The sequence below is a fragment of the Delphinus delphis genome, chromosome 16 (genome assembly GCF_949987515.2).
Source record: "Delphinus delphis chromosome 16, mDelDel1.2, whole genome shotgun sequence".
NCBI classification, from domain to species: domain Eukaryota; kingdom Metazoa; phylum Chordata; class Mammalia; order Artiodactyla; family Delphinidae; genus Delphinus; species Delphinus delphis.
In genome coordinates, this window is record NC_082698.1 from 36,971,820 (window position 1) to 36,994,770 (window position 22,951).

Here is a 22,951-nt window from a genome sequence, read left to right on the forward strand (position 1 = left end):
CCACAACAGTGAGAGGCCTGCGTACCTCAAAGCAAAACAAAACAAAACAAAAAAACAAAAACAAGAAACATTTACTGCATGTTTTAGATTCTAGGAATACAAAGATGAAACGCATTTAGTCTTTGCCCTCTAGCCTGGAATTTAGGTGCACTGTAGAAGAGCAATGCTGTGGGTCCCAGAGGAAAGGTGAACATGGTATGGTATGGGCAAACGGAGGAGGGGCACTTAAACAAAATGGGGCTTAGTGACACCTAGCTGAGTTGAGGAGGTCGCGTAGAAGAAGAACTGGATGTGTGGGAGGAGTTAGAGTGGTAAATGGGGAAAAACTGTTCCAGGCAGAGGAACAGCAAGAGCAGAGATCCTAAGCTGTGAGCTAGTCTGATTTGTTAGTGGAAAAGTCCATTGTTCAGGATTATTGGGGCAATGTTGGAGCATACTACTTCTGAGTGGGGGTAGATAAGGTGGAAGATACAGGCAAAACACAAGTGCTGTTAGCAGAGGGATATTAGTGTCCTTCTGCTCCAGGAATTCAACTCAGCTTGTGGAGCTCTCGATCCTTCATGATTAACCCTAATCTCCCAAGTTATCTTTTGGTGACAGCGAGAATATTAAAAGCTGTTCTGCCTCCAAAATCTAACAGGGTGTTATTCTGCAAGCCAGAATGCATTTTCTTCTTTTACAAATAAAATAAAATATAGTAAAGCACTGGAATCATCTTGAAATACATTACATAGTCTAGACACTTTGAGAAGCTTAAAGGAGTGCACAAGTTTATTCCACTTTCCTAGTTGGCCTTTATGGCATTGTGGACAGACAGCTTTAGGGTTTTCTGATCCCTTTCCTAACACAGGACTTGTGCATTATCTCTAAACGTCTATTGGATGTTAGTCAGTATATCTAATGTCAACGCCATTGGTGGAAATTTTCTTTCTATCTGAGAAACTGTTACAAATGTATTGATGTGCAACAGGAAATACATTTGTGTGTGATTGAATAAACATATATGATATGCAGAATAATGGCCTCCCCAACACGTCCATATCCTAATCCCCCAAACCTGTGAATTTGCAGATGTGATTAAGTTAATCATCTTAAAATATGAAGATTACCCTGGATTATCCAGCAGGGCCCAATGTAATCACAAAGGTCCTTCTAAGAGGGAGGCAGGATGGTCAGAGTCAGAAAGAGAGATTTGAAGATGCTACAAAGCTGGCTTTGAAGATAGGGGAAGGGGCCACGAGCCAAGAAATGCAGCGGCCCCTAGAATAGAAACGACAAGAAAACACATTCTCCCCCAGAGCTTCCAGAAGAAAGATAACTATCTTGATTTTAAACCAGTGAAACCTATTTTGGACTTCTGACCTCAAGATCTGTAATATAATAAATTTTGTTGTTTGTAGCAGGTTTGTTGCAATTTGGTAAAGCAGCAAAAGGAAACTAACACAGAGTGTCACATTCTTTTGGTTAAACGTTTAAGTCTGTGCTTGTTTTTTTGTCTGATAAACTGTCTCACCTCTAGATCTAACTTTCGCTCATAGAACACTGGATGATAATAATAGCTAATAATCCCATAGTATTCCCCACGGGCGAGGCAGTATTCCAGGCACTTCTCATTTATTAACTCTTCATATCCCACTACCACCTTGTGATAAGATATGATTATTAACCCTATTTTCATATAAGAAATCTAAGAGTCAGAGCGAGGACACATTATGGTTACCAGGGGGGAAAGCTGGTGCGGGGGGAGGGATAGTTAGGGAGTTTGAGATTGACATGTACACACTGCTGTATTTAAAATGGATAGCCAACAAGGATCTACTGTATAGCACAGGGAACTCTGCCTAGTATTCTGTAACAACCTAACTGGGAAAAGAATTTGAAAAAGAATAGATACATGTATATGTATAACTGAATCACTTGGTTGTACACCTGAAACTGACATAACATTGTTAATCAACTGTACTCCAATATATAATAAAAAGGTTTTTAGAAAGGGAGAGAGAGAGAGAGAGAGAGAGGACACAGAGCTAGTGGTAGCTCTAGAACTTGAACTCTGAATCAAAATCCCTTGTGTATTGCTCTAAAATTTTTTGCCTTTGTACAAAGACAAGGACTGAAGGCTGATTTTCACTGCACTTCCTCCTTATGCTTCAGGTTGTTTCTCTCACATTTAGTGTGCCAAGTGTCTTCTCTTATGGGACATTCCTTCAAACTTCTCAGATTTTGAAATAAATAAGAGCACTGTGAAAATAAACACCATCTACTGAGTATTAGCATATCCCCCAAATACCTGCATTTACCTTCCCATAGGAGGTGTCAGATCAAATTAGCAATAAAAAACTTCTGATTTGCTCAAGCAAAGAACAGAACGGAGTCCAGCAAATCCCTGCAGATGTGGTTGGAATGGCCATTGTGCCAGCATGGGCTGGGTGAGTTTGTCTGCTGGGGCTGTCTTAGGAGAACTCAGCCTTTGATTCTGACAATTCCAGAACCTGGAGAATTCTGAGAATTAGAAACAGAAAGGATGCCTTGCTCTCACTGAGTCTCCTCAGGCAAAATGATTTCTATGAGCTGAACAAAATAGTTAATGAGTGTGATCAGTCTAGAGAAAACAATTTCTACAGCCCAAATTTTCAACTGCAGCAGAAAATCATTTTCCTTGCCAGACATCCATATTATATGGCTGTTTGCCAATACTGACACGGCCAAGTGAAATCCACATGGTACTGGGGGTAAAGATTAATCAAGAAATCATTAGGCAATTAGTGAGCACTCACTGCTTACTCAGCTCTGGACTGAGGATTAAAATTGTCCCAGATCTCTAGGAATTTACAATAAATCATCATTGGATAATGCTACCAAGATGGTGTGTGCTGTTTGTAGAAGCACACGTCTGGGCATGATTCTTGAATGTGCTTATAGCCTGGAATTTATTTTATAGTTTTCCTGAATGGCAACCAAGTCATCAGACACTACTGTTTTTCTAATTGCTCCATAACTTCTTGGATACATGGCTGAGAGCTCCAGAAGATATCTGGCCACTTGACTGGAGATGTCTCTGTACACACACACATACTCATCCAGTGCTGTTTTCTCTCACTGAGGAGACTTGGATGGGATATGAAAGTATAAATCTCAAACCCAGACAATGAGACCATTTAATCACTGGTTCAGAAATTTATTTTCAGTTAGAGGTCCTCCCTGGTTAGTGTCATAAATTTTAAAAAAGAAGGAAAGGGGCTTCCTTGGTGGCGCAGCGGTTGAGAGTCCGCCTGCCGATGCAGGGGACACGGGTTCGTGCCCCGGTCCGGGAAGATCCCACATGCCGCGGAGTGGCTGGGCCCGTGAGTCATGGCCGCTGAGCCTGCGCGTCCGGAGCCTGTGCTCCGCAACGGGAGAGGCCACAACAGTGAGAGGCCCGCGTACCGGAAAAAAAAAAAAAAAAGAAGGAAGGAAAGAAGGAAGGAAGGAAGGAAAAAGGAAAAAAAACTTGTAAGAAAAACTGAACCTGAATCATCGTCTAGTATGTCTGTTCGTGTCGTCATAGTCTGATTGCTATCAGGGCTGTGAATGCACACTGGTAGAATCAAGGGAGAAAATGACATAAGAATCAGGAGGGTGAACATCAAAGCTCTTATTTTCGGTATTTAAAGAAACATTCACTACATAAACTGTCAGGGACTACACAGACACTGCTTGAGACAGAAGTGGGAGGAGGCAGGATCCTACCTCTGCTCAAATTGCCCTCCCAATGAAGAAAATATGGAATTTTTGCTTCACGTGTTCCCTGTGATAAAAACCACTAGATTAATTCCAAATGCCCAACTTTATGTTACATTGCATAGTCTTCAAGTTTGAACATTCACACAATTGTGTTTTCTGGTTGACAAAAACTAGAAACGGTTGACAAATCCTTGAAAAATACAGAGCAATCTGTTATCATTTAGTCTTAAGCCATATAAAATTACATAATCATCAATGGTGCAATTTCTCAAAGATAAATGTGTGTGTGTGTGCGCGTGTGTGTGTACCATAAATCAAATGGGTCAGACACAGTAACATGAGTGAAGGGCTGGCCACAGCCGTAAAACAGAGACATTCATCCTGGGATTTTTCTCATATGTCAGCAGAAATGCTCATGGTAGCTGTCAAAAATATTTCTACCATGAGTTTAGTTAGAACCTTGGCTTGGCAAAGAGGAACAGGCAAATGTAAAACCATTGAAGTTATTTGTTGTCACCTGGGAATGAGAGCTTAAGGTCAGACTGGTGTTTACTCACTACCTTCCTCTGAGGAATGCCTGGGTCACCTGTTATCTGTCACCTGTCAGGTGCATCAGCGGGGCAAGAGGAGGCTCAGAGAGGCTTCCCTTAAACACGCCCTTTGCTCTCAGACTGCTTCTGTGACAGGTGCCTGCATGGACTCTGCTTGAAGGACAGCCCCTATCATGCTGCTACATCGCTCAGGACAAATTAGCAGACACAGCTAATGAACCAGGGCACCAAAATGGTCAAGGTCGTGCTGACTTCCAAGCGCCTCTGTGAAAACACGGGCCTTCAAACCTGTCTCCACTTCAATTCCTACTTCCATCACCCCCCGCCCCGCCCCAGACTTGATTCATAAACCCAGCACTGACGACCACAAAGTTCTCACTCCCTCTCTAAACTTATGGACCATTGCAGCATCTCTTTCTTCATTGCAGACCCCGTTTTTAGGGGAATTTTTAAAAGTCCCTGCTCCTCAGAGGCAGCTTCTTTCTGTGCTTGGTTCATGAGGAAATGACCCGAAATGCTAGCAAGACAGCCATTTGGCATCTCCTGAGGAATGTGCGAACCATGCCTGCATCTGCCCCATGAGGCTCACTCAGTATCTCTGGGCATTTCAGCAATTGTTCTGAAGGCTTGGGGTGTTTATCTCCCACAGGCAGCTGAGCTGCCTGCCTTTTCATGAGCAGAGCAGTGGAATGCGGTGGAAGAGACCCAGACCTCCGGCCACCCAGATTAGAGAGTTTTGTGCTGAGGTCCCTATATGGTTGTGTTAGACTGAACGGAGGGCTGAAGTCTGTCTTTGTTCCTTGTTTGGGAAGCAAGTGGGAGGGGAGCAGACCAAGGAGCTATATAACCCTTCAGCGTTCAGCTTCCCCGAACACCAGCCAGAGGAGAGGAGCCCAGCCGAGCACTTTCAGGGTAAGTGGCACCGGCCCAGGGATGTGACTTAGATTCCAGCGGCTCTGACATTCCCCAGCATAATCAGATGTCATCTCTGGGGATTTTGGCCAGGCTCACACACTCTGAAAGTTTTGAATGAAGGTTGTACTACTAACACGATCGTAGCTTTTAGCTCTAATTATCTAACCTTAAAATCCAAGCTAAGACGCAGCCTGGTGTGGGAAAGGGTGGGGAGAGCAAGATGGAATGAAATCTATGTGTGTCACCTGCAACATCTGTTTATACTAAACCAACTGCCCGGGTCTTGCAGTGCATTTCAGAGACGCAGTCAAGCTGTCTGCAGTAAGTTACATGATGATTTATATTTAGGCACTGGAAACTCCAGTATCTGCTTGTGGTTCAGATTTGGTGTGGGGATTTCTCACTGGACTGTACTTTTGGTGCAGCTACGGTGTCTGGAAGTGGATTTTAGAATTGAACCGAGGTTGCCTAGCCTTTGATATTGGCTCTTTGTGTATTTGCATCTGGGCTCCTCTGGCTCTCATTGGTAGTGTCTTCTGTGGGAAAGTCTCTTGAGTGTAACTGTGAGCTTACACTTCAAGATATACGCGTCTCAGTGAAGTAAGTCAGAAAGAGAAAAACAAATACCGTATGCTAACACATAGATATATGGAATCTAAGAAAGAAAAAAAAGGTCATGAAGAACCTAGGGGTAAGACGGGAATAAAGACACAGACCTACTAGAGAATGGACTTGAGGACACGGGGAGTGGGAAGGGTAAGCTGGGACAAAGTGAGAGAGTGGCATGGACATATATACACTACCAAACGTAAAATAGATACCTAGTGGGAAGCAGCCACATAGCACAGGGAGATCAGCTCGGTGCTTTGTGACCACCTAGAGGGGTGGGATAGGGAGGGTGGGAGGGAGGGACACGCAGGAGGGAAGAGATATGGGAACATATGTAGATGTATAACTGCTTCACTTTGTTCTAAAGCAGAAACTAACACACCATTGTAAAGCAATTATACTCCAATAAAGATGTTAAAAAAAAAAAAAGATATATGCGTCTCGGTTGGTTGGTCATCTGCAGCAGAGCGCAGCAGGCGCCCCGCTGAATCTTTGTGAATAAAGAGAGAGGGAGCCGGGTGTGCGTCTGACAGCTGTTTGCGTCTCAGCCTGTGCGATGTCTGGTTTGCATTTCTCAGCCGGGCGGGACCTGGGCGCCAGCCCTGCCACCACAGGCTGCTCTTTGCTGTAAATCAACAGTTGGCAGCTTCAGCCTGGACTGGAGTTTTCACACTGAGATTTTCCTTCCATTTTGTGATTCATGACTAAATATGGTTTGTGTTTCAAGACTGTCGAGCTGGGACCTGGAGCGTTCCCCTCCCACTAACTCCTCATTTTTGGCACAAGATGCACTCGAGTCGGTTAGAGCAAACTCCCTGACCCGGGTGCTGTTCCAAAAGCAGACATTCGAGTGTGTTTTACCTAATTAGGAAATGCTTTGCTCCAAACCCAGCTGCTCATCAGGTTAGGTAAGAGTTGCAAACCACTGAGCTGGGTCCTTTCTGGGGACACAGATTTCTCTAACGACAGTGCTCCTTTAAGAGATTTTAAAATTCTTCCTGGACGTTTTCTTTCTTTCTTTTTTTGCCAAATAAAAACACATTTACCAAATGTTGAGATCTTTTTATTTTCTGCAGGCTTGCTGATCTGAGCGTTAAGTCTACTTTGTCTGCAGTGCATTCTAACACTCCCCCAAACCCTTCCTGCCCCAGGAAAGGGTTACTAAGGACATGTGTATTCATAGTGACCACACCATCACATTTTTAGAGCCTCCTAATTCCAAATATTTTATCCTGTTTTCAGCCCTTACTTTTGTTTTGGCAAGTCTGCTTAGCACATCCAGAGAGGCTGCTGGTCCAGTGCTGACAGCCTCTGACACATGCCTCCGACGCCGACTGCTTTTCCGCCTTCTCTCTCTTACATTTCTCATCTCTCTTTTTGCTTCTTAATCTGCTAGGAAGGAAGCCAAATCACATGACTGCCAAACATAATTCAGTGTCTGGAAAGGGAAGGGAAGGGTGGGAAAAGAAAGCGTAGGCCATTGATAAACCTCATTTTCCATTCTCACAAGTGGAGTCCACAAGTTGAAGGTTTCTGTGGTAGGCCTGGAGGGAGTGTGGAGAGAAAGCAAAGACTGGAAGTAAAAAGATCTGGGTAATGATAATCATCACATAATGATGCTAAAAATTTTAAAATAATATTTATGCATAATGTATATGCCACCATAAATTATTTTTAATGCCTTTTAGAAAATCTAATCCTCATAAGAACTCTATGGGCTACATACAGATTTTACCGCTGTTTCATAGATAAAGAAACTGATTTAGAGATGTTACATAACTGACTAAGTCACATGGCTTCTAAGCGGTGAAGGCCACACTCACGTCCAGAGTGAGACTCCAGGATCCAAGCCCATAATCCTCACGTGCTGTGATTTTTAGTCCTAACTCTGCCAGTTTGGGGATCTTGGACAAATCGTTCCAACTTGAGTCTTGATTCCCTGGTTTGTCAGTTGGCGATAATAGTACATGTCCTGGATTTTAAGATATGTTCTCTCAGTTGAGGTTCATGCTCTTTGCGAAGGGTTATGTTGTATGAGACACTGCCGTGGAAGTTCTAGGCATTTGGAAAGACAGAGCATTGGTTTCATGGGAATGGTCTGGCCCAACTTAAACTGTAATAGCTTTTTTTTCTTTTCTTAGGTCCCAGAAATTTCCTTAAAAGAGTTGCCTTTTATATCTAGGCCTGGGGGTGCAATGAGTTCACCAACTTAGAAGACTCTTCCTGAACCTTAAATCCTATCATCTCAAAGTCAGGCAGAGAACTCTGGGTGTCCTTCTCTTTAAAAACTATTTTTCACCTAATTCTGCTTAGAAAAGGGAAGGGGTCTAGATTGAAAGCTGAAGGGTAGCCAAGGGGACCTGATCTCTGGTTCAACTTTGCCCGTAAGGCCCTGTGCGCCCTTGAGCAAATCACTTCCCCTGAGTTTTCTCATTTGAGAAACGAGGGCATTAAATGAAAACGTTCTCTAATAAGCCTTCGATTTCCCAGATCTCTAAGTTGTTACTTGTGCTCCAGCCTTCCAAATTTTGCCGTAGGATACAAGCTTAACAATGGGATATTTGAAATATCGCTTTCTTACTAAAAGAATACACGCTCAATTTATTTAGAAAATATTACAGAACCCAGGGATGATCATTTAAAACACCTAGAAAACCCATCACTTCACAAAGAACCCCCATCAACATCATGGTAAATATGATTAATCTTCTTCTAGTGCATAAAAATACATTTTTAATGGGATCGTACAATGTTAATTTCTCTAACCTAGTATCACCTAAGAATATACCTGTAACTTATCCTTTTAGTTATCTTTTTTAATGGCAGCAAAGCATTCTACTGCATGATGTGTAAGGTTTTGGATTCACCCTGACTTGTTGGACTTACAGGGTAGCAGTGGTTTTTATTAATGGAATAACTGTGGTCCCTAAAATTTAAAGCACCTTCTTAGAAAGTTTTGATTGGTTCTAATGTTTTTCCAAGGGTAAAATTTAAAGTCTTCAGGATCCAAAAGAGAATTTTCTTTTAAACATTTTACATTAAATGTCTCAATATATCCAAATTTTCACATGCTGCCCATTCCTCAAAATCTACGTTTTTGAAAAAAATTTGAAGTTATAACATACCTAGAAAAATGTGAAGATGGTTGGATACAGACAGCAAATTCCAGATACTTCTTTAACAAATGACTTGTCCCTGTGAATATCTGATCTCATGGTCTGATATTCCATATGTGCTCTGCAGTAGTTCATTCATTCACTTACTTAGTCAGTCTTTAAAGTGCTTGTGAGCACATGTGACGTGCCAGCCACGGTGCTAGAGACCTGTCGTATGAACGTGGAAATCAGAGTTTTAGTTATAAAACGTTTTCAGTCTAATGAAAGTACTTTGAGATAAATGCTGTGTTAGATAAGAATCAGCAGAAGGCGCTCTAGGAGTGCACAGGAGGGGTCTCAACCCAGCCTGGAAGGTGGGAGTGGTCAGGTTAAGTGCCAAGACTGTTGGATAACAGCGGGGTGGCTTCCTCCCTGTTCCCTGCAGGACCCTGTGTCGCAGCTCCAGCCAAGATGTGTGAAGAAGAGGACAGCACCGCCCTGGTGTGTGACAATGGCTCTGGGCTCTGTAAGGCTGGCTTTGCTGGGGACGATGCTCCCAGGGCTGTTTTCCCGTCCATTGTGGGACGTCCCAGACATCAGGTGAGGAAAATTTTCTCTGGAACAGAGAGAAACAAGGCTATAGATTTGGTCCCTCTATGTCTCTGGTACCCGCTATGGGTATTCATAGATTGTCTGTTGCTCTCTGCCCGGGAATTATGTAACCATGTTAAAAATGTACCTCTGATGATTGACGTCTAGAAATAAGTGCCAATTTAATACACGATGTTGATAGATTCTCTATTGGGTGTCTATCAGATACAAAGACTGACCCTTTTTCATAAATCCTTTTTGTCTAAATGTAATCATTGTCATCAGCATCAGAAATATTTATGAGTTATCTGATGTATTCCATAGCTACTCTTTGGAAAGAAACTAAAATAAAAGCCCAGGTCACTCACTCTCACAGAACCTGATGTTAGATGAAAATCAGCATTGTTACCAAATGTAATTTTCCATCTGTTAGCTGTCAACAAAATACATGTGGACAGCCACACGGTAATTTTACATAGCATTATGTAGAAACAAAATGTTGATGGCAGCCACAGGGTAAAAACTTAGAGTTTCATCTCAGAAATTCTCCTTCACAGCAGAAATGTATTTTGCACATGGAGCCTATCTGATTGATATTTAAGCTTTCAATTTGGCATAGATTCACAAGAGCAAAACATAGAAGCCTCTCCCCATGAATGAACTCTGTCCCTTTGTTGAACTTCTGGAATGGAGATATTTTGCATAAATCACTACTTATGGAACTATAGTAGCCACGACTGTTTTGCAATTTTAAATTTTAGTAATGAGAATTCTCTCTTTTTAAAAGCTTCACCATAATGATTAAAAAATACATCCCACTACTTTAGGCAGATGTCAGTGTTGATTGGTATGAATTTATCTATGAGAAATCAAGCACAGAGTGATCATTTGTAGAAAAAATGTTTTTGCTCATAACGGTTAGATATACTCTTGGGTAGGTGGCAAGTTCAAAAGTACAGTTTAAAGGATTTATAAGGGGCAAAATGCCATTTAACTAATATGTAAAATTTTACATATCCATTCAACAAATAATGATTGAGTGCCGAATGTGTGCCAGGCAATTTGTCATAGTGGAGAACAAGACAGATACAATCTTTGCCCTAAGAGAGCTCATCAAGGGATGTAGAAGATAAATGACACAAAGTTGCCTTACCCCCAGGGTTCTCTGCTATTTGAGAGAACTAGTCAGGCCTGTTTCCAATCAACTAAGGCTGTTTCGTAAGAACTTAGTGACAGTAGGATTCAGCAAATCATTGTTGGTACCCGAAGGGGCTTTCTATCGCAATGATTTAACCCTTTGTGTTTGGACTGTAATCAGTTCACAAGTTCTGAGAGAGGCTGGCTCGTGATGTGTTGAACCTTTTTTAGGGGGTGATGGTGGGAATGGGACAAAAAGACAGCTACGTGGGTGATGAAGCACAAAGCAAAAGAGGAATCCTGACCCTGAAGTACCCGATAGAACACGGCATCATTACCAACTGGGACGACATGGAGAAGGTACCGGGAGATTCATGCATAATTCCTGGGGCTCCTGTTTCCAAACATCTTGCTACTGCTGAGGAAAAGAACTGGCTCACTTTGCCCAATTGTACTTTTACTTGTTGATGTTCCTTCTAGATTATTACTAACTGGAAAAAAGAAAATCCTGAACTGTTTCTTTAAATTAAAAAAAAAAGCAAATCCTTTGCCTAACAGGGTTTATAAACCAATTAGAGTGAGCTAGCTCTGCAGATGAGAACAGTAGCCCTTAGACAATGGTGGGTATTAATAGACTTGCTCAGTCCACTGGCTTGCCCTCGGAGGACAAGCATTATATGAGTAGCAGCCAGGAGAACAAAGGGTTGCCTTCACCCACCCATTCTTGAAAGTTTTTCATTAACTCACCCCGAACATTTAAAATATATATATATATATTTTTAGTTTTCACTATAGAAAGCTATACATTCATACATTCCTGAATGTTCCTCAACATATTGAAGCCCAAGCACATGACAAAAATTTTTAAATAAATATTTTTAAAAGTATCTCCCTGTGTTGCCTTAAGTGAAGTCTTTATCTCCCAGACCCATATAGAAGAGCTAATGAGGAGAAGAGTTAAATCCTAGGATTTTGATGTTTGTTATTAGGCATTATGGAAACACAAGTGATCAGAGAAAAAGCAGAAGAAATAATGAGAAAGTGACTTAAATTTTTTAAATGCAGCAAATATATTAGAACCAGAACATCTGGACTTTTATATATCTGTCACCTCCATACACACACACACACTCTCTCCCTCTCTCTCTCCCACTAGTGTAAAAGAAAATAGTGTTGCTAGGATTTATCAGTAATAATGCTGAAACTTCTGCTTCTCTACAAAAATTGTGTTTCCTTAGGTTTACTGAGTCTAAGATTCTGGATTTGGTTAAGACTGCAGTTTTCACTGTGAAGAAGATATTAATAGGAGGAAAATACTCTTTTAAGAGATTCTCCATGGAGCTGGCAGCGTCTCAGAGGGACGCACCTGGAGAAAGATCCTTGGAACAAATAAAGCATTCCATAATTTTTAAAATTTAAATTCAAAGGGTCTGAGAGAGAGAGAGAGAGAGAGAGAGAAGAATAAGAGAGAGAGAGAGAGAGAGAGAGAGAGGGATTGGTTGGTTTTTAAACGATGCTTCAGAGTATCCGTAGTATATAATACGATCGGTAGAATTTCTTTTCTTCACTTTTTTTTTTTTTTTTTGATTTCTTGAACACTGTGCTGCTTTTACTCCATCAAAGGAATAGAACTTTCAGGAGTCTCATTTCCTTTCTAGAAACAACAAATTCAAAACCAAAGTAACTGCGATAAGATAAACACTCTTTAAAGTCGATCTAACTTTTATTAGTGTATGAGCTTTCGCTAGCAGTTCTTGTTTGATTTTGTTTTAATTCTGAATGAATTTAATATTTCTGGTGCTAGGGGAGAATTTTCAGGCTTTTAAAAATAACTAGTTAACTGAACCTTTTTCACAGCGGTTTGCTCTTTATGGCATCCAGGGATTAAAGGGGATGCTCACAGGGAACTCTACTTAATACTCTGTAATAACCTATATGGGAAAAGAAGCTGAAAAAGTATGGATATACGTATATGTATAACTGAATCACTTTGCTGCACACCTGAAACGAACACAACGTTGTGAATCAACTATACTCCAATAGAAAATAAAAATTAAATTAAAAAAAGAAACAGCTCAAAAATAAAAATAAAAAAAATAAAGAGGATGCTCAACCGTGAAGCAAACACAAGTATGTCCAAAGTACATCGCACGGACATGCTAGAAATAGACACTGGCTTTTTTTGGAAACACCTGAAGGCCAAATGTCTGCCCATGAACGAAAAGTCCAGAGTGTGCTGACCAAGGCAGGCTTCTCTCAGCCCTGGGGAACAAAGAGGGGAATGGAGCAGAGCAAAATTTCCCTCCAATATTAAAAGTGGCAATTAGGCAATTAGGTCAGCTTCATTCATCCTTTCATATATTCATTCATTTGTCCTTTTACTTGCTACTCTAAGTCATTTGCCCATGAATATTAACTAAAGTGGAAATAGCGGGTAAAGAAGATATTGTTGAATAATAGTAACATTTACTCTGGGCTAAGTAGCAACTCTAGGGTTCCCTGACTTAAGTCTCACAAAGACATACAAATTTTTTTTTTTTTTTCGGTATGCGGGCCTCTCATTGTTGTGGCCTCTCCCGTTGCGGAGCACAGGCTCCGGACGCGCAGGCTCAGCGGCCATGGCTCACGGGCCCAGCCGCTCCGCGGCATGTGGGATCTTCCCGGACTGGGATACGAACCCATGTCCCCTGCATCGGCAGGCGGACTCTCAACCACTGCGCCACCAGGGAAGCCCACAAATTATTTTTATATTACCCATGGAGAGATTGTGGCTGAGAAGGGTTAAAATTTGCCTAAGCTCACATAACCAAGAAGTGGTTAAGCCAGGATTTGCACCCAGGTTTGATGCCAGAGCCTGTACCCTTAACCACTACTCCATCCTGCCTCATAGGCCTGGGTTTGCGTTTTTTCTCATTCACCTACTAGCTGTGAATCCTCAGCAAGTTATTTACAGTCCTTGAGTTTCAGTCTCTGCATCTGTAAAGCTGTGGACACATAATGAGTACTTCTAGCATTTTATTTGAACCTGGTTCCCTTAGCCCATTCTGATGGCGTTTTGAGGACTGCAGTGCCCCTACAGCGTCACATCATTGTGCTTTTCCTCGGTCCCCCTGCTAGATCTGGCACCACTCTTTCTACAATGAGCTTCGCGTTGCCCCTGAAGAGCATCCAACCCTGCTCACCGAGGCACCCCTGAACCCCAAAGCCAACCGGGAGAAAATGACCCAGGTAAATATGCACTCCAGGGTCCAGCACTTTGGTGTCTGGGGAAAGTCCTGTGTTAAAGGGGTTGTGCAGGACAGCAGCGAGAAGGCCCACCAAACAGTCCACTCACAGGCTGATAACTTTCCAGAATTCCAAAGGCCAGGAGCATCCTGGTGGCGCTGACATCCTTACTGCAGGAACAGCCCCTTGGTTCCAAGAGCAGCAGGAAATTTCCAAGATTTAACTGAAAAGGTGACATGTTTAGGTTAAAACCTTCTAAGGAGAAGTCATTTCAAAGGGCAGGATAACATAAAATGGGGAATTTTGGTTCTGGAGTCCAACAGATCCCGGTTTGAAAACTCGATCTGTCACTTAATCAGTTATGTGACTTTAAAGAATCCACTTAGTTTCTCAGAGCCTCAGTTTCCTTGTCCATATGTTGGGAGTAATATTAGTACATTATTTTTCAAAGGATTGATGTGAAGATGAATGAGGTAAATGCTAAATGTGTTTCGTGGTACCTGGTATGATAACCTTCAACAAACAGTTATTATTGTCGTTATTGTCACTTGTCTGAAGCTCAGAAGTTTTGGATCAGGAGACCATCCATTCCACCAGCCAGACAAGATTTCCAGTTTGGATGAACTGCTAAATAAACACCTAGTGTCAATTTCATGCTTGCTATGGTTAGGCACTGGGCTAAGCATTTTATACGCATTGTCTCTTTAAATCTTAACAACGTAAAGCAGGAGCTATTCGTATGTTGATCATATAAATGAAGAAATGGAGGCTCAAGGACATTAGGTGATTGTCCCAAGGTCACACAGCTAGAAGTGGCAGAGCTTGGATTTGGCCCATGATCTTTTGACCTCGGAGAATAATAAATGTAAACACTGCAGGGTCTTTTTCTCGGAAGAGTTCTAGGCGCTACACCAACACACTAGCAGCTGTTCTCTACAGGAGAATGTCTGTGTGCCTGGGAAGTGCTCATGTAGCAAGAGATGTTGTTTCTTATGGGGGCTATTTTTCCTGTGAATGGTGAAAAGTATAGTTGGGAATTATGGCCGTCTAGCAAATGATGCTAGATATTCACTCTGGTGAATAGACCAGGGAGGGTTTTGCAGATGGAGAAATGGTGGTCTGTGGGCATCTCCGTGGGCACAGATTTCTAATACTTGACCCGGAGGGACTCTCGTTCTAATCGTGTCCCTAGACTGCGTGAGCTGCCACATTGACATTCATACTTGGTTCTCTGTTACCAGCAGGCGGTTCTTTTCTTCCAGGAATCAGGGCTCCTTCACTGCAGCCAGAGTGGCCTCAGATTCTAGGGCTGCAACTACATAAAAAAGTGGAACAGATTAAACGCACCTCAGACCACAGAACAGGGCTCATTCAGCCAGTCGGAGCTTCAGGTTTAAAAGGCCTTTTTCGGGAATTCCCTGGCGGTCCAGTGGTTAGGACTCTTGAGTTTTCACTGCAGAAGGCCTGGGTTCAATCCCTGGTCAGGGAACTAAGATCTGCAAGCCGCGTGGCCAAAACAAAAAAAAAGGGGGGGGGGCTCTTTCATACACCAGAGAAGTATAGATGCTGTCTTTTGTTTCTTTTGGCTTTGATAACAGTATTAAGTCCTGGGCTGTTCACACTGGAGGACACTTAGAACCCTTCTCATCCAAACTCCTCCTCCATTTGTAATCAAGAGACCTGGAATGAAGCCCACGTTATTCAGCTGTTAGTTTGGTGAATTCTCCCAGGTCATGTTCAACTCAGGGCCAGGGCCAGGGCCAGAAGCTAGACCCTCCTTATACCTGTCTGGTCATGTGTCCCCCTCTCCATGCCATCAGGCCTCTGGTATAATGGTTTCTTCATTTACACCTTCATTTCTCCTTGACTAGTAACCAAGGCTGCCCTGGCCCTCCTTTACCTTAGTTTCCTCTACCCAGAACCACGCGGGCCCTCTGCATTCCTCAACAAGATGCTGTCTTGTGCATTCTGGGTAAGACTGGCAGCATCACTAACTCAGCTCTTTGAATTGCTTTGCAGATCATGTTTGAGACTTTCAATGTCCCAGCCATGTACGTGGCTATTCAGGCGGTGCTGTCCCTCTACGCCTCTGGACGTACAACTGGTAAGTGGTTGGGAGGGGTGAGAGCCTCAGTTAAATACACCATCAGTTACAGGATTTAATGGTTCATAAACATGTGGGTTGTGATGGATTGGGGTTTAGTTCAAATTGACAGGGCTAATTCCAGCCCTCAGAGGTCTTCTTCTCACCTTTAAAATTAAGTCCTTTAACTTGTATTTCCAGGAGGACTTCTCCTATTGTTTCCCTCTTCCTGTTCTTTTCTTTTTTTATCTTTATCCAGCCTTGCCCCACTTCTCCTATCAAATGCCTTCCTTCCTTTCAAATAAGAGGCTTAGAGATTCCCCTTCTACTAGACCAGTAAGTGATCACATACCAGCTGCCCTGGGACTTTTATTGTGTACAACTGTCCCCCAGGCATTGTGCTGGACTCTGGAGATGGTGTTACCCACAATGTGCCCATCTATGAGGGCTATGCCCTGCCCCACGCCATCATGCGTCTGGACCTGGCTGGCCGAGATCTCACCGACTACCTCATGAAGATCCTGACCGAGCGAGGCTATTCCTTCGTGACCACAGGTGAGGCCTGCGGGAGATAAAGGGAGGGGGTGTAAGGGCGGGGTGTTCTTCCGGAACTTGGTGATTATCCAAGGAAACAATGGGAGGCAGCCTTGCAGGTATCAAGGCCTGATTCTAATGCCCAGGGCAAAGCAGTGCGTATTTTGCTACGTGAAATCGCTAAACGATTACACTATTTCTTCAAGAAGAACAGTTATAACCATCTGGTAGGATGAGCTAGTCAGAGTTGCACCATTTGAACATTTTTTAATTCCTTCCATTCACACATAGAGACTGAAGTTGGTATGGCGTGGTGATGGGCAGTCTTTGGAGACATCTCAGTAGGACTTGGGTCCCAATTCTGCCACTCACTAGCTGTGTGACCTTGGACTAGATGCCCAAGTTCACTAAGCCATAGCCTCTTCATCTGTAAAATGGGAGTAATCATAGACCCTTTCTCACAAGGATGTTGTGAGTAGTAAATGAGATCATGCACGTGGAATTCCTGGCCCTGAGGAGGCATGCAGCCCTTGTTAGTGACTATTAATAGCAACCCGCAGGCAGCGACACATTTGTCTTCAGACTATAAACTGGTGTTCTGCTGCCCAGAGGCAGACTATACTAGAGACGTCGGGACGTCCTCAGTGCCCTTGACCCTGGCCGCCCGCCCTCCCTTGGCCAGTTTGGTCTTGTCCAAATGTTTAGGTTTCTGGACATCCCTGAGGCTTATTCTAGACTCCAAGTTTGAGCCCTGAAGATGTTAAACTCTCCTTTTGCAGTAGGCAGTTGAGTGAATTCTGTTCCTCCTCTACTCCCTATGAAGAATTCCAAGATGCTTCCAGAAGGTTCCCAGGGGCCCAGAGGGAACCAATAGCTTAGAACTTCAGAGGGCAGGGGTCTGAAAGTGGTCTGCCTGCCCACTTCTTCGAGGTACCACTGGGGCCTTCTCAACTGGGTCTTGTCCCGAGCCAGGGCCTGCCTCTTTCTGGAAGGTGATGAATTTTCCAAGGGTTTGAGCTAGAATCTACCTGGCCCAGACGACACGGGTCTCTGGAGCTTTTGAAACTGTAGGGGCCTCTAAGGGGGGGCTTCGGCACGCGTCTTCCTGGTCAACTGAAAATCCAATATAACAAACTGTTATAAAGCACTTATAATGGAGATTCATTAGTTAATCGTGCAAAAAAGTTAACGTATTAAGGATTTCCTGCTCTTTGCCTGTTTCTAGCCAGCTCATTTTCATCCTGTCCTGAACTTTCCAGACAATATTTGCTAAGAACCTTCTGTGTGAGGCACTCCGCTGGGAACAGAAGCGGTTCCACAGTGGACTTGTAATTTAATTGCCCTGATGGATTTGGGGGTGCGGAATGTAATGTCGAACTTATACACTTTGTGGATGGAGCCTGTATTGTAGGAGAGTCTGCAGTAGGGCAGGTGGATTTTGTGTGTGTGTGTGTGGTACGCGGGCCTCTCACTGTTGTGGCCTCTCCCGTTGCGGAGCACAGGCTCCGGATGCGCAGGCTCAGCGGCCATGGCTCACGGGCCCAGCCGCTCCGCGGCATGTGGGATCTTCCCGGACCGGGGCACGAACCCATGTCCCCTGCAACGGCAGGCGGACTCTCAACCACTGCGCCACCAGGGAAGCCCGGGCAGGTGGATTTTTACCGCCTGTACAAACCATGTTTGTATCTCGCTGACAGCTGAGCGTGAGATTGTCCGGGACATCAAGGAGAAACTGTGCTATGTAGCCCTGGACTTTGAAAACGAGATGGCCACTGCTGCGTCCTCCTCTTCCCTCGAGAAGAGCTACGAGCTGCCTGACGGGCAGGTGATCACCATCGGTAACGAGCGGTTCCGCTGCCCAGAGACCCTGTTCCAGCCCTCGTTCATCGGTAGGCAGCACACCCTGCCCCTGCTTCCGGGGAGACCACCCTCTCCTCCTGCACCCAGCCAACCCTCAGCCCCCAGCACCCTTCTGCGTGTGGGGACATGTGACAGGGGCCACAAAACCAAGTGCATTTCTAAACCAGGGCAAAGGAAAGAATGTCACATTTTTAAGAGTTAAGGAGACCAGAAAAGGAGTTTTCTTTTTAAGAAAACATTGTCTATGTTGTAGTCAAGCCCAAAGCATTCTTGGTGTGTGGTTTACAGTGAAAGAATCAGATACTCTCTGTGCTTAGGACACAGTGGAGCCGCCGGATGGATGGATGGGAAGGATAGGTTGAATGCTGAGTTTGGGAATAATAGGGGGAGAGAAAAATGGAAATGCCCAATCCTACGTTAGCACTGACCTTGGGAGACGGGTTAGCACAGTTGTCTACAGAGGGCAGGCTCCGGGAGGGGTGAGCCTGGGTTTGAGTCTTAATTCTCTATTCATGACCTTGGACCCTGAAGTCTCAGGGTCCTCCTCTATAAAATGAGGACTGTCATAGTACCTATTTCATAGGGTGGCTGTGAGGATTACACGAGCTGGGGGGGGGGGGCACTTAGCCCAGGACTTGGCTGACATGAGCATTCAATGCTTATTAGATATTGGCTGTAATTAATCACTAAGCGTTATTAGTATTACATCACAAAACTGCAAAGATTGAAGAAAAGCGAGTCTTTGTCCGAATAAAAGGAAGCTTTTTTTTTTTGGATGATTCAGCATCATAAAGCTTTGAGGAGTAAAAACAAGGCAGCAACCAAAGAGAGACTTGGGGAAAGTTCTGAGCAACGGCTGCAACATTGGCTCAGCATGGAAGCTTCTGCTGGCAATCTGAAGACTTGGCTTCTTATTTGAATCATTTATAGTAGTGAGTCTATTAAAAATTAGGGATATGATGTTGTAGCCCCCCACCCTCCCAGAGATGCTGAGGCAGGGCTTCCTCCCTAGACAAGAGGTAGGAGGACATGGGGCATTCGAGGACCTTTCGGTCCTGAGATGGCTGGTTCCCAGAGCATCATGCCTGCCTAGCTTCGGTCCAGTGTAAGATCATCCAGTTGCTCGCATCGTCTTCCACGTCAACCTGGGCTTTATTCACCACCCAAGGACCATGGCCTGTGTCTCTTTTCCAGGGATGGAGTCTGCTGGCATCCATGAAACCACCTACAACAGCATCATGAAATGCGATATTGACATCAGGAAGGACCTCTATGCTAACAACGTCCTGTCCGGGGGCACCACCATGTACCCCGGCATTGCCGACCGCATGCAGAAGGAGATCACGGCCCTGGCGCCCAGCACCATGAAGATCAAGGTACAGTTCCGTGACGGACCCATGTATGCTGCTGGCAATGCCAGCCCTACAGCCAAGAGGTGAAGGACTCTTCAGAGGCTGCATCTTGGTCACACGCACTCACGGGTTTTAGAGCTAGGCAGTGGTTAAAAGTCTGCAAGTCCCATACTTTAAACGATATAGGTCAGTTCAGTTCATAAAGAAGTTGAATTATCTTGTACAAAATTTAATCTGTACTTATCCTTGTCAATCAGCTACTTTCAGCAGCTGCCGTGAAGGTCCGTAGAGCCCCCCATGTGTCCATATCTCACTAAAATACACATTTTGTTGTTTTTCCTCATCATAAAACTAGTGCATGTCATGTATAGAGCATTACAAGTATTACAGATGAGCCAGACTTATTCCTGAAGAGGCGTAAACCCTGTAGATTCAATAGTGTACACTCCTCCTCCAGTACTAAATGTGACTCCATCTCAGTGGCCAGGAGTTAGAATTTTACCTTCATCTCTCCGTCTGACATACCCTTTGATACAAGTGCTCAAAAGCTCAGCATGACCCCAGGATGACCCAGCTCAGTCCTTGAGCCATCAGAGCCCCTACACTGTGTGAGTTTTGAGTGACAGTCAAAGAAACTCAGATTAAAAGGCCATCATTCTTTGGAGGCAAACTTACACGTGGCTGGTGACTTCTCAAAGGCTGTTATCACTCTGAAATCAGGAGGCCAGGCTGGGACCTTCTGATCCATGTCCCAGGGAGCAGGAGAAGGGGCCCCCTGGGGGCAGTTCACACACGAGAGGTGTTCAGACAAGTTCTCTGTGATTTGCACTCCATTTTTGAAAGGGTCTGCAGCTAACATAACAGGGAGGGATAGACGGAAGCCTGCTCTCTCTCCACCTTAGAGGCTCGGAATTCTGCGGGTTAAGAGGAGAGAGACTGTTTTCTGAGGATTTGTGATTCTCGGATGCCCCTCCGATGGGCACTTACCACCTCATCTTCCCACTCCGGAGGGAGGGACATGAAACCAGCTGCTAGGGTTGCTGACAAAGCAACCTAGGTTGGGGGTATATGACAGACACCCAGCTAGAGTTGGGTAGTTTCTAGTTCTTCAAACTTGGAGTGTTGAATAGAAATGAATGTAGAACTTTGAGATCCAGTGTGATGAGAGCAAACCATTAAAAACCTGGCACAGTAAGATGGTGACATTAGGGGAAACTGACACTGAATGGGGGTGGGGGGTGGTCTATAGGAACTCTCTGTACTGTCTTTACCACTTTTCTGTAAAACCAAAATTATACGAAAATGAAAAGTTATTTCTAAAACAAAACAAAAACATACCTGGGAGAGGTCCAGGTTTGCATACTGGGTCTGATACGTACCAACCGGTGTGGTGTGATCAAGGTCAATTACTTAAACCTCTCTCAGCCTCTGTGTCCTCATTTGGAATATGGGAGTAATTCAGTACTTACTCTTCAAAGTGGTTATGAGGATTAAATGAGACAGTACATGTGCTCGGCACATGATAAGTGCTCAGTAAATATCACGTACTTGTATTAAAAATAAATGTTCAACCAGAGCTCAAGGGATAAACAGAAATTAAACCCTTTCACCACCGTTTCAGAAATACCTTATCTGTTGGCCCAAGTGTCCATATTCATTTCTACCCAAGTATCCAAGTCTGATGTGGAATTTGGAATTACTCAACTATAGCTATTTTTAGAGTTGCTGTAGGGAGACATACCCTGCTCTCTGAGCCTAAACCATTCATTGATTTAAGAAATGTCAACATGTCCTTACATGTCAGGCCTATGCAGTGGGTAGGGCCAGCCAATGCAGCCTAACCCGGACCTATCCCAGGGGAATGTTCATCCCAGTGGGGGACGCTCGGGTCCCTCTGTGTTAAACAGTGCGTCTCAGTGTACTTAATCAGGTCTATAGCAAGTTCCTGTGTGGTAAGCTCTGGCACAATCAAAACTTCTTCTCGAAGTTGCTGGTGTTCGTGTCCACAGAGCGTATGTGTCGTGCTGAGTGCTGAAGAACAGCTTATGAAAGTCGGGGACATTGTCAGGGCTTAAGTGGAGGCCGTGCAGGATTTGGGGCCAACTTTCAGTTTGCCCAGTAGTAGACTGAATGCAGCAGGGGTGTCATAGATGCTTTGGAATAGATTGTGTAAAAGGAAGCTGGGAAACCAAATGTGCTCATTGAAGAATATTTAAATCCACAACTTATTCACACCCCATGGGTTAGGGTTCAGGTTCGGGTTCAGCATCTAACAGCCAAGACTGTCCCTGTTGCCCACAAAGCTTCAGCAGGGGTCACCAAATTCGGACCATGCTGGAATGCCCAGGCCCCGTTCTAGTGCATTAACGGCCCTTCTTCCTCATCCTGACCAACAGATCATTGCCCCTCCCGAGCGCAAATACTCTGTCTGGATTGGCGGCTCCATCCTGGCCTCTCTGTCCACCTTCCAGCAGATGTGGATCAGCAAACAGGAGTACGACGAGGCCGGGCCCTCCATCGTCCACCGCAAATGCTTCTAGAACACTTCCCTGCTCTCTGTCTGTAGCACACACTGTGAATGTTTTGTGGAATAATGCCTTCAGTTCTTTTCCAAATCATTCCTAGCCAAAGCTCTGACTTGTTACCTATGTGTTTTTTAATAAATCTGAAATATGTTACCTGTAACCTGTAGCCTTGGCCTCTGATCAGCACCGGGCTGATCACGTTATTTCTGTTAGGCTGACCTCACCCATTACAGAGTGGCTCCCTCTAGTGGTACGGCCGAGGACATGACAACCAGGATGTGTAAGCTTCCCAGGAAAGGGTGGAACCACATTAACGCGGGAAGTGCCAACCCATGCCGTAAGTCGGAAGGATTTGAAAACACACAGGAGATAAACATAAACATGGGTTAAAGGGTATCAGCAAGATAATCCACACTGACTCACAACTTGCTGAGTCATTATATAACGTTGCTCTCTATAACTTCCTGACTGGTAGCCTGGTGGGTGAAAATAAAACAACAACTCTGCGTGTGCGTGTGTGTGCTTGTACACACACATATATACATATATTATACATGCACATATATATGACTTTTTATATATAACATATTAAACTTAAATATCTATTAAAAGAAAGTATGACTTAAGTTTACCAGGGGAAACATAGATTTTTAAAAAACAGAAACAGTGCTCTAAAATCTCACTACACATCTAAACCATCTGTTTCCCTTCTCCTAATCAATATCTGTCTCTGAAAATGATACTACAGTTA

General features: G+C 44.0%; 1 protein-coding gene across 1 annotated transcript; it reads left to right on the forward strand.

Moving 5' to 3' along the window:
- Positions 1-5,101: 5,101 nt before the first annotated feature.
- Positions 5,102-22,360, forward strand: ACTA2 (actin alpha 2, smooth muscle). Its single transcript, XM_060034516.1, has 9 exons — positions 5,102-5,186; positions 9,339-9,493; positions 10,853-10,981; positions 13,739-13,849; positions 15,866-15,950; positions 16,323-16,484; positions 18,161-18,352; positions 19,518-19,699; positions 22,072-22,360. The coding sequence occupies exons 2-9, from the start codon at positions 9,365-9,367 to the stop codon at positions 22,213-22,215; spliced, it is 1,134 nt and encodes a 377-aa protein (XP_059890499.1). The 5' UTR covers positions 5,102-5,186; positions 9,339-9,364; the 3' UTR covers positions 22,216-22,360.
- Positions 22,361-22,951: the final 591 nt, after the last annotated feature.

Coding starts and splice junctions, on each gene's coding strand:
- ACTA2 (XM_060034516.1), top strand. CDS start 9,365: ATGTGTGAAGAAGAGGACAGCACCGCCCTGGTGTGTGACAATGGCTCT. Junction 16,485..18,160: donor CTATTCCTTCGTGACCACAG/GTGAGGCCTGCG, acceptor TCTCGCTGACAG/CTGAGCGTGAGATTGTCCGG. Junction 18,353..19,517: donor GTTCCAGCCCTCGTTCATCG/GTAGGCAGCACA, acceptor TCTCTTTTCCAG/GGATGGAGTCTGCTGGCATC.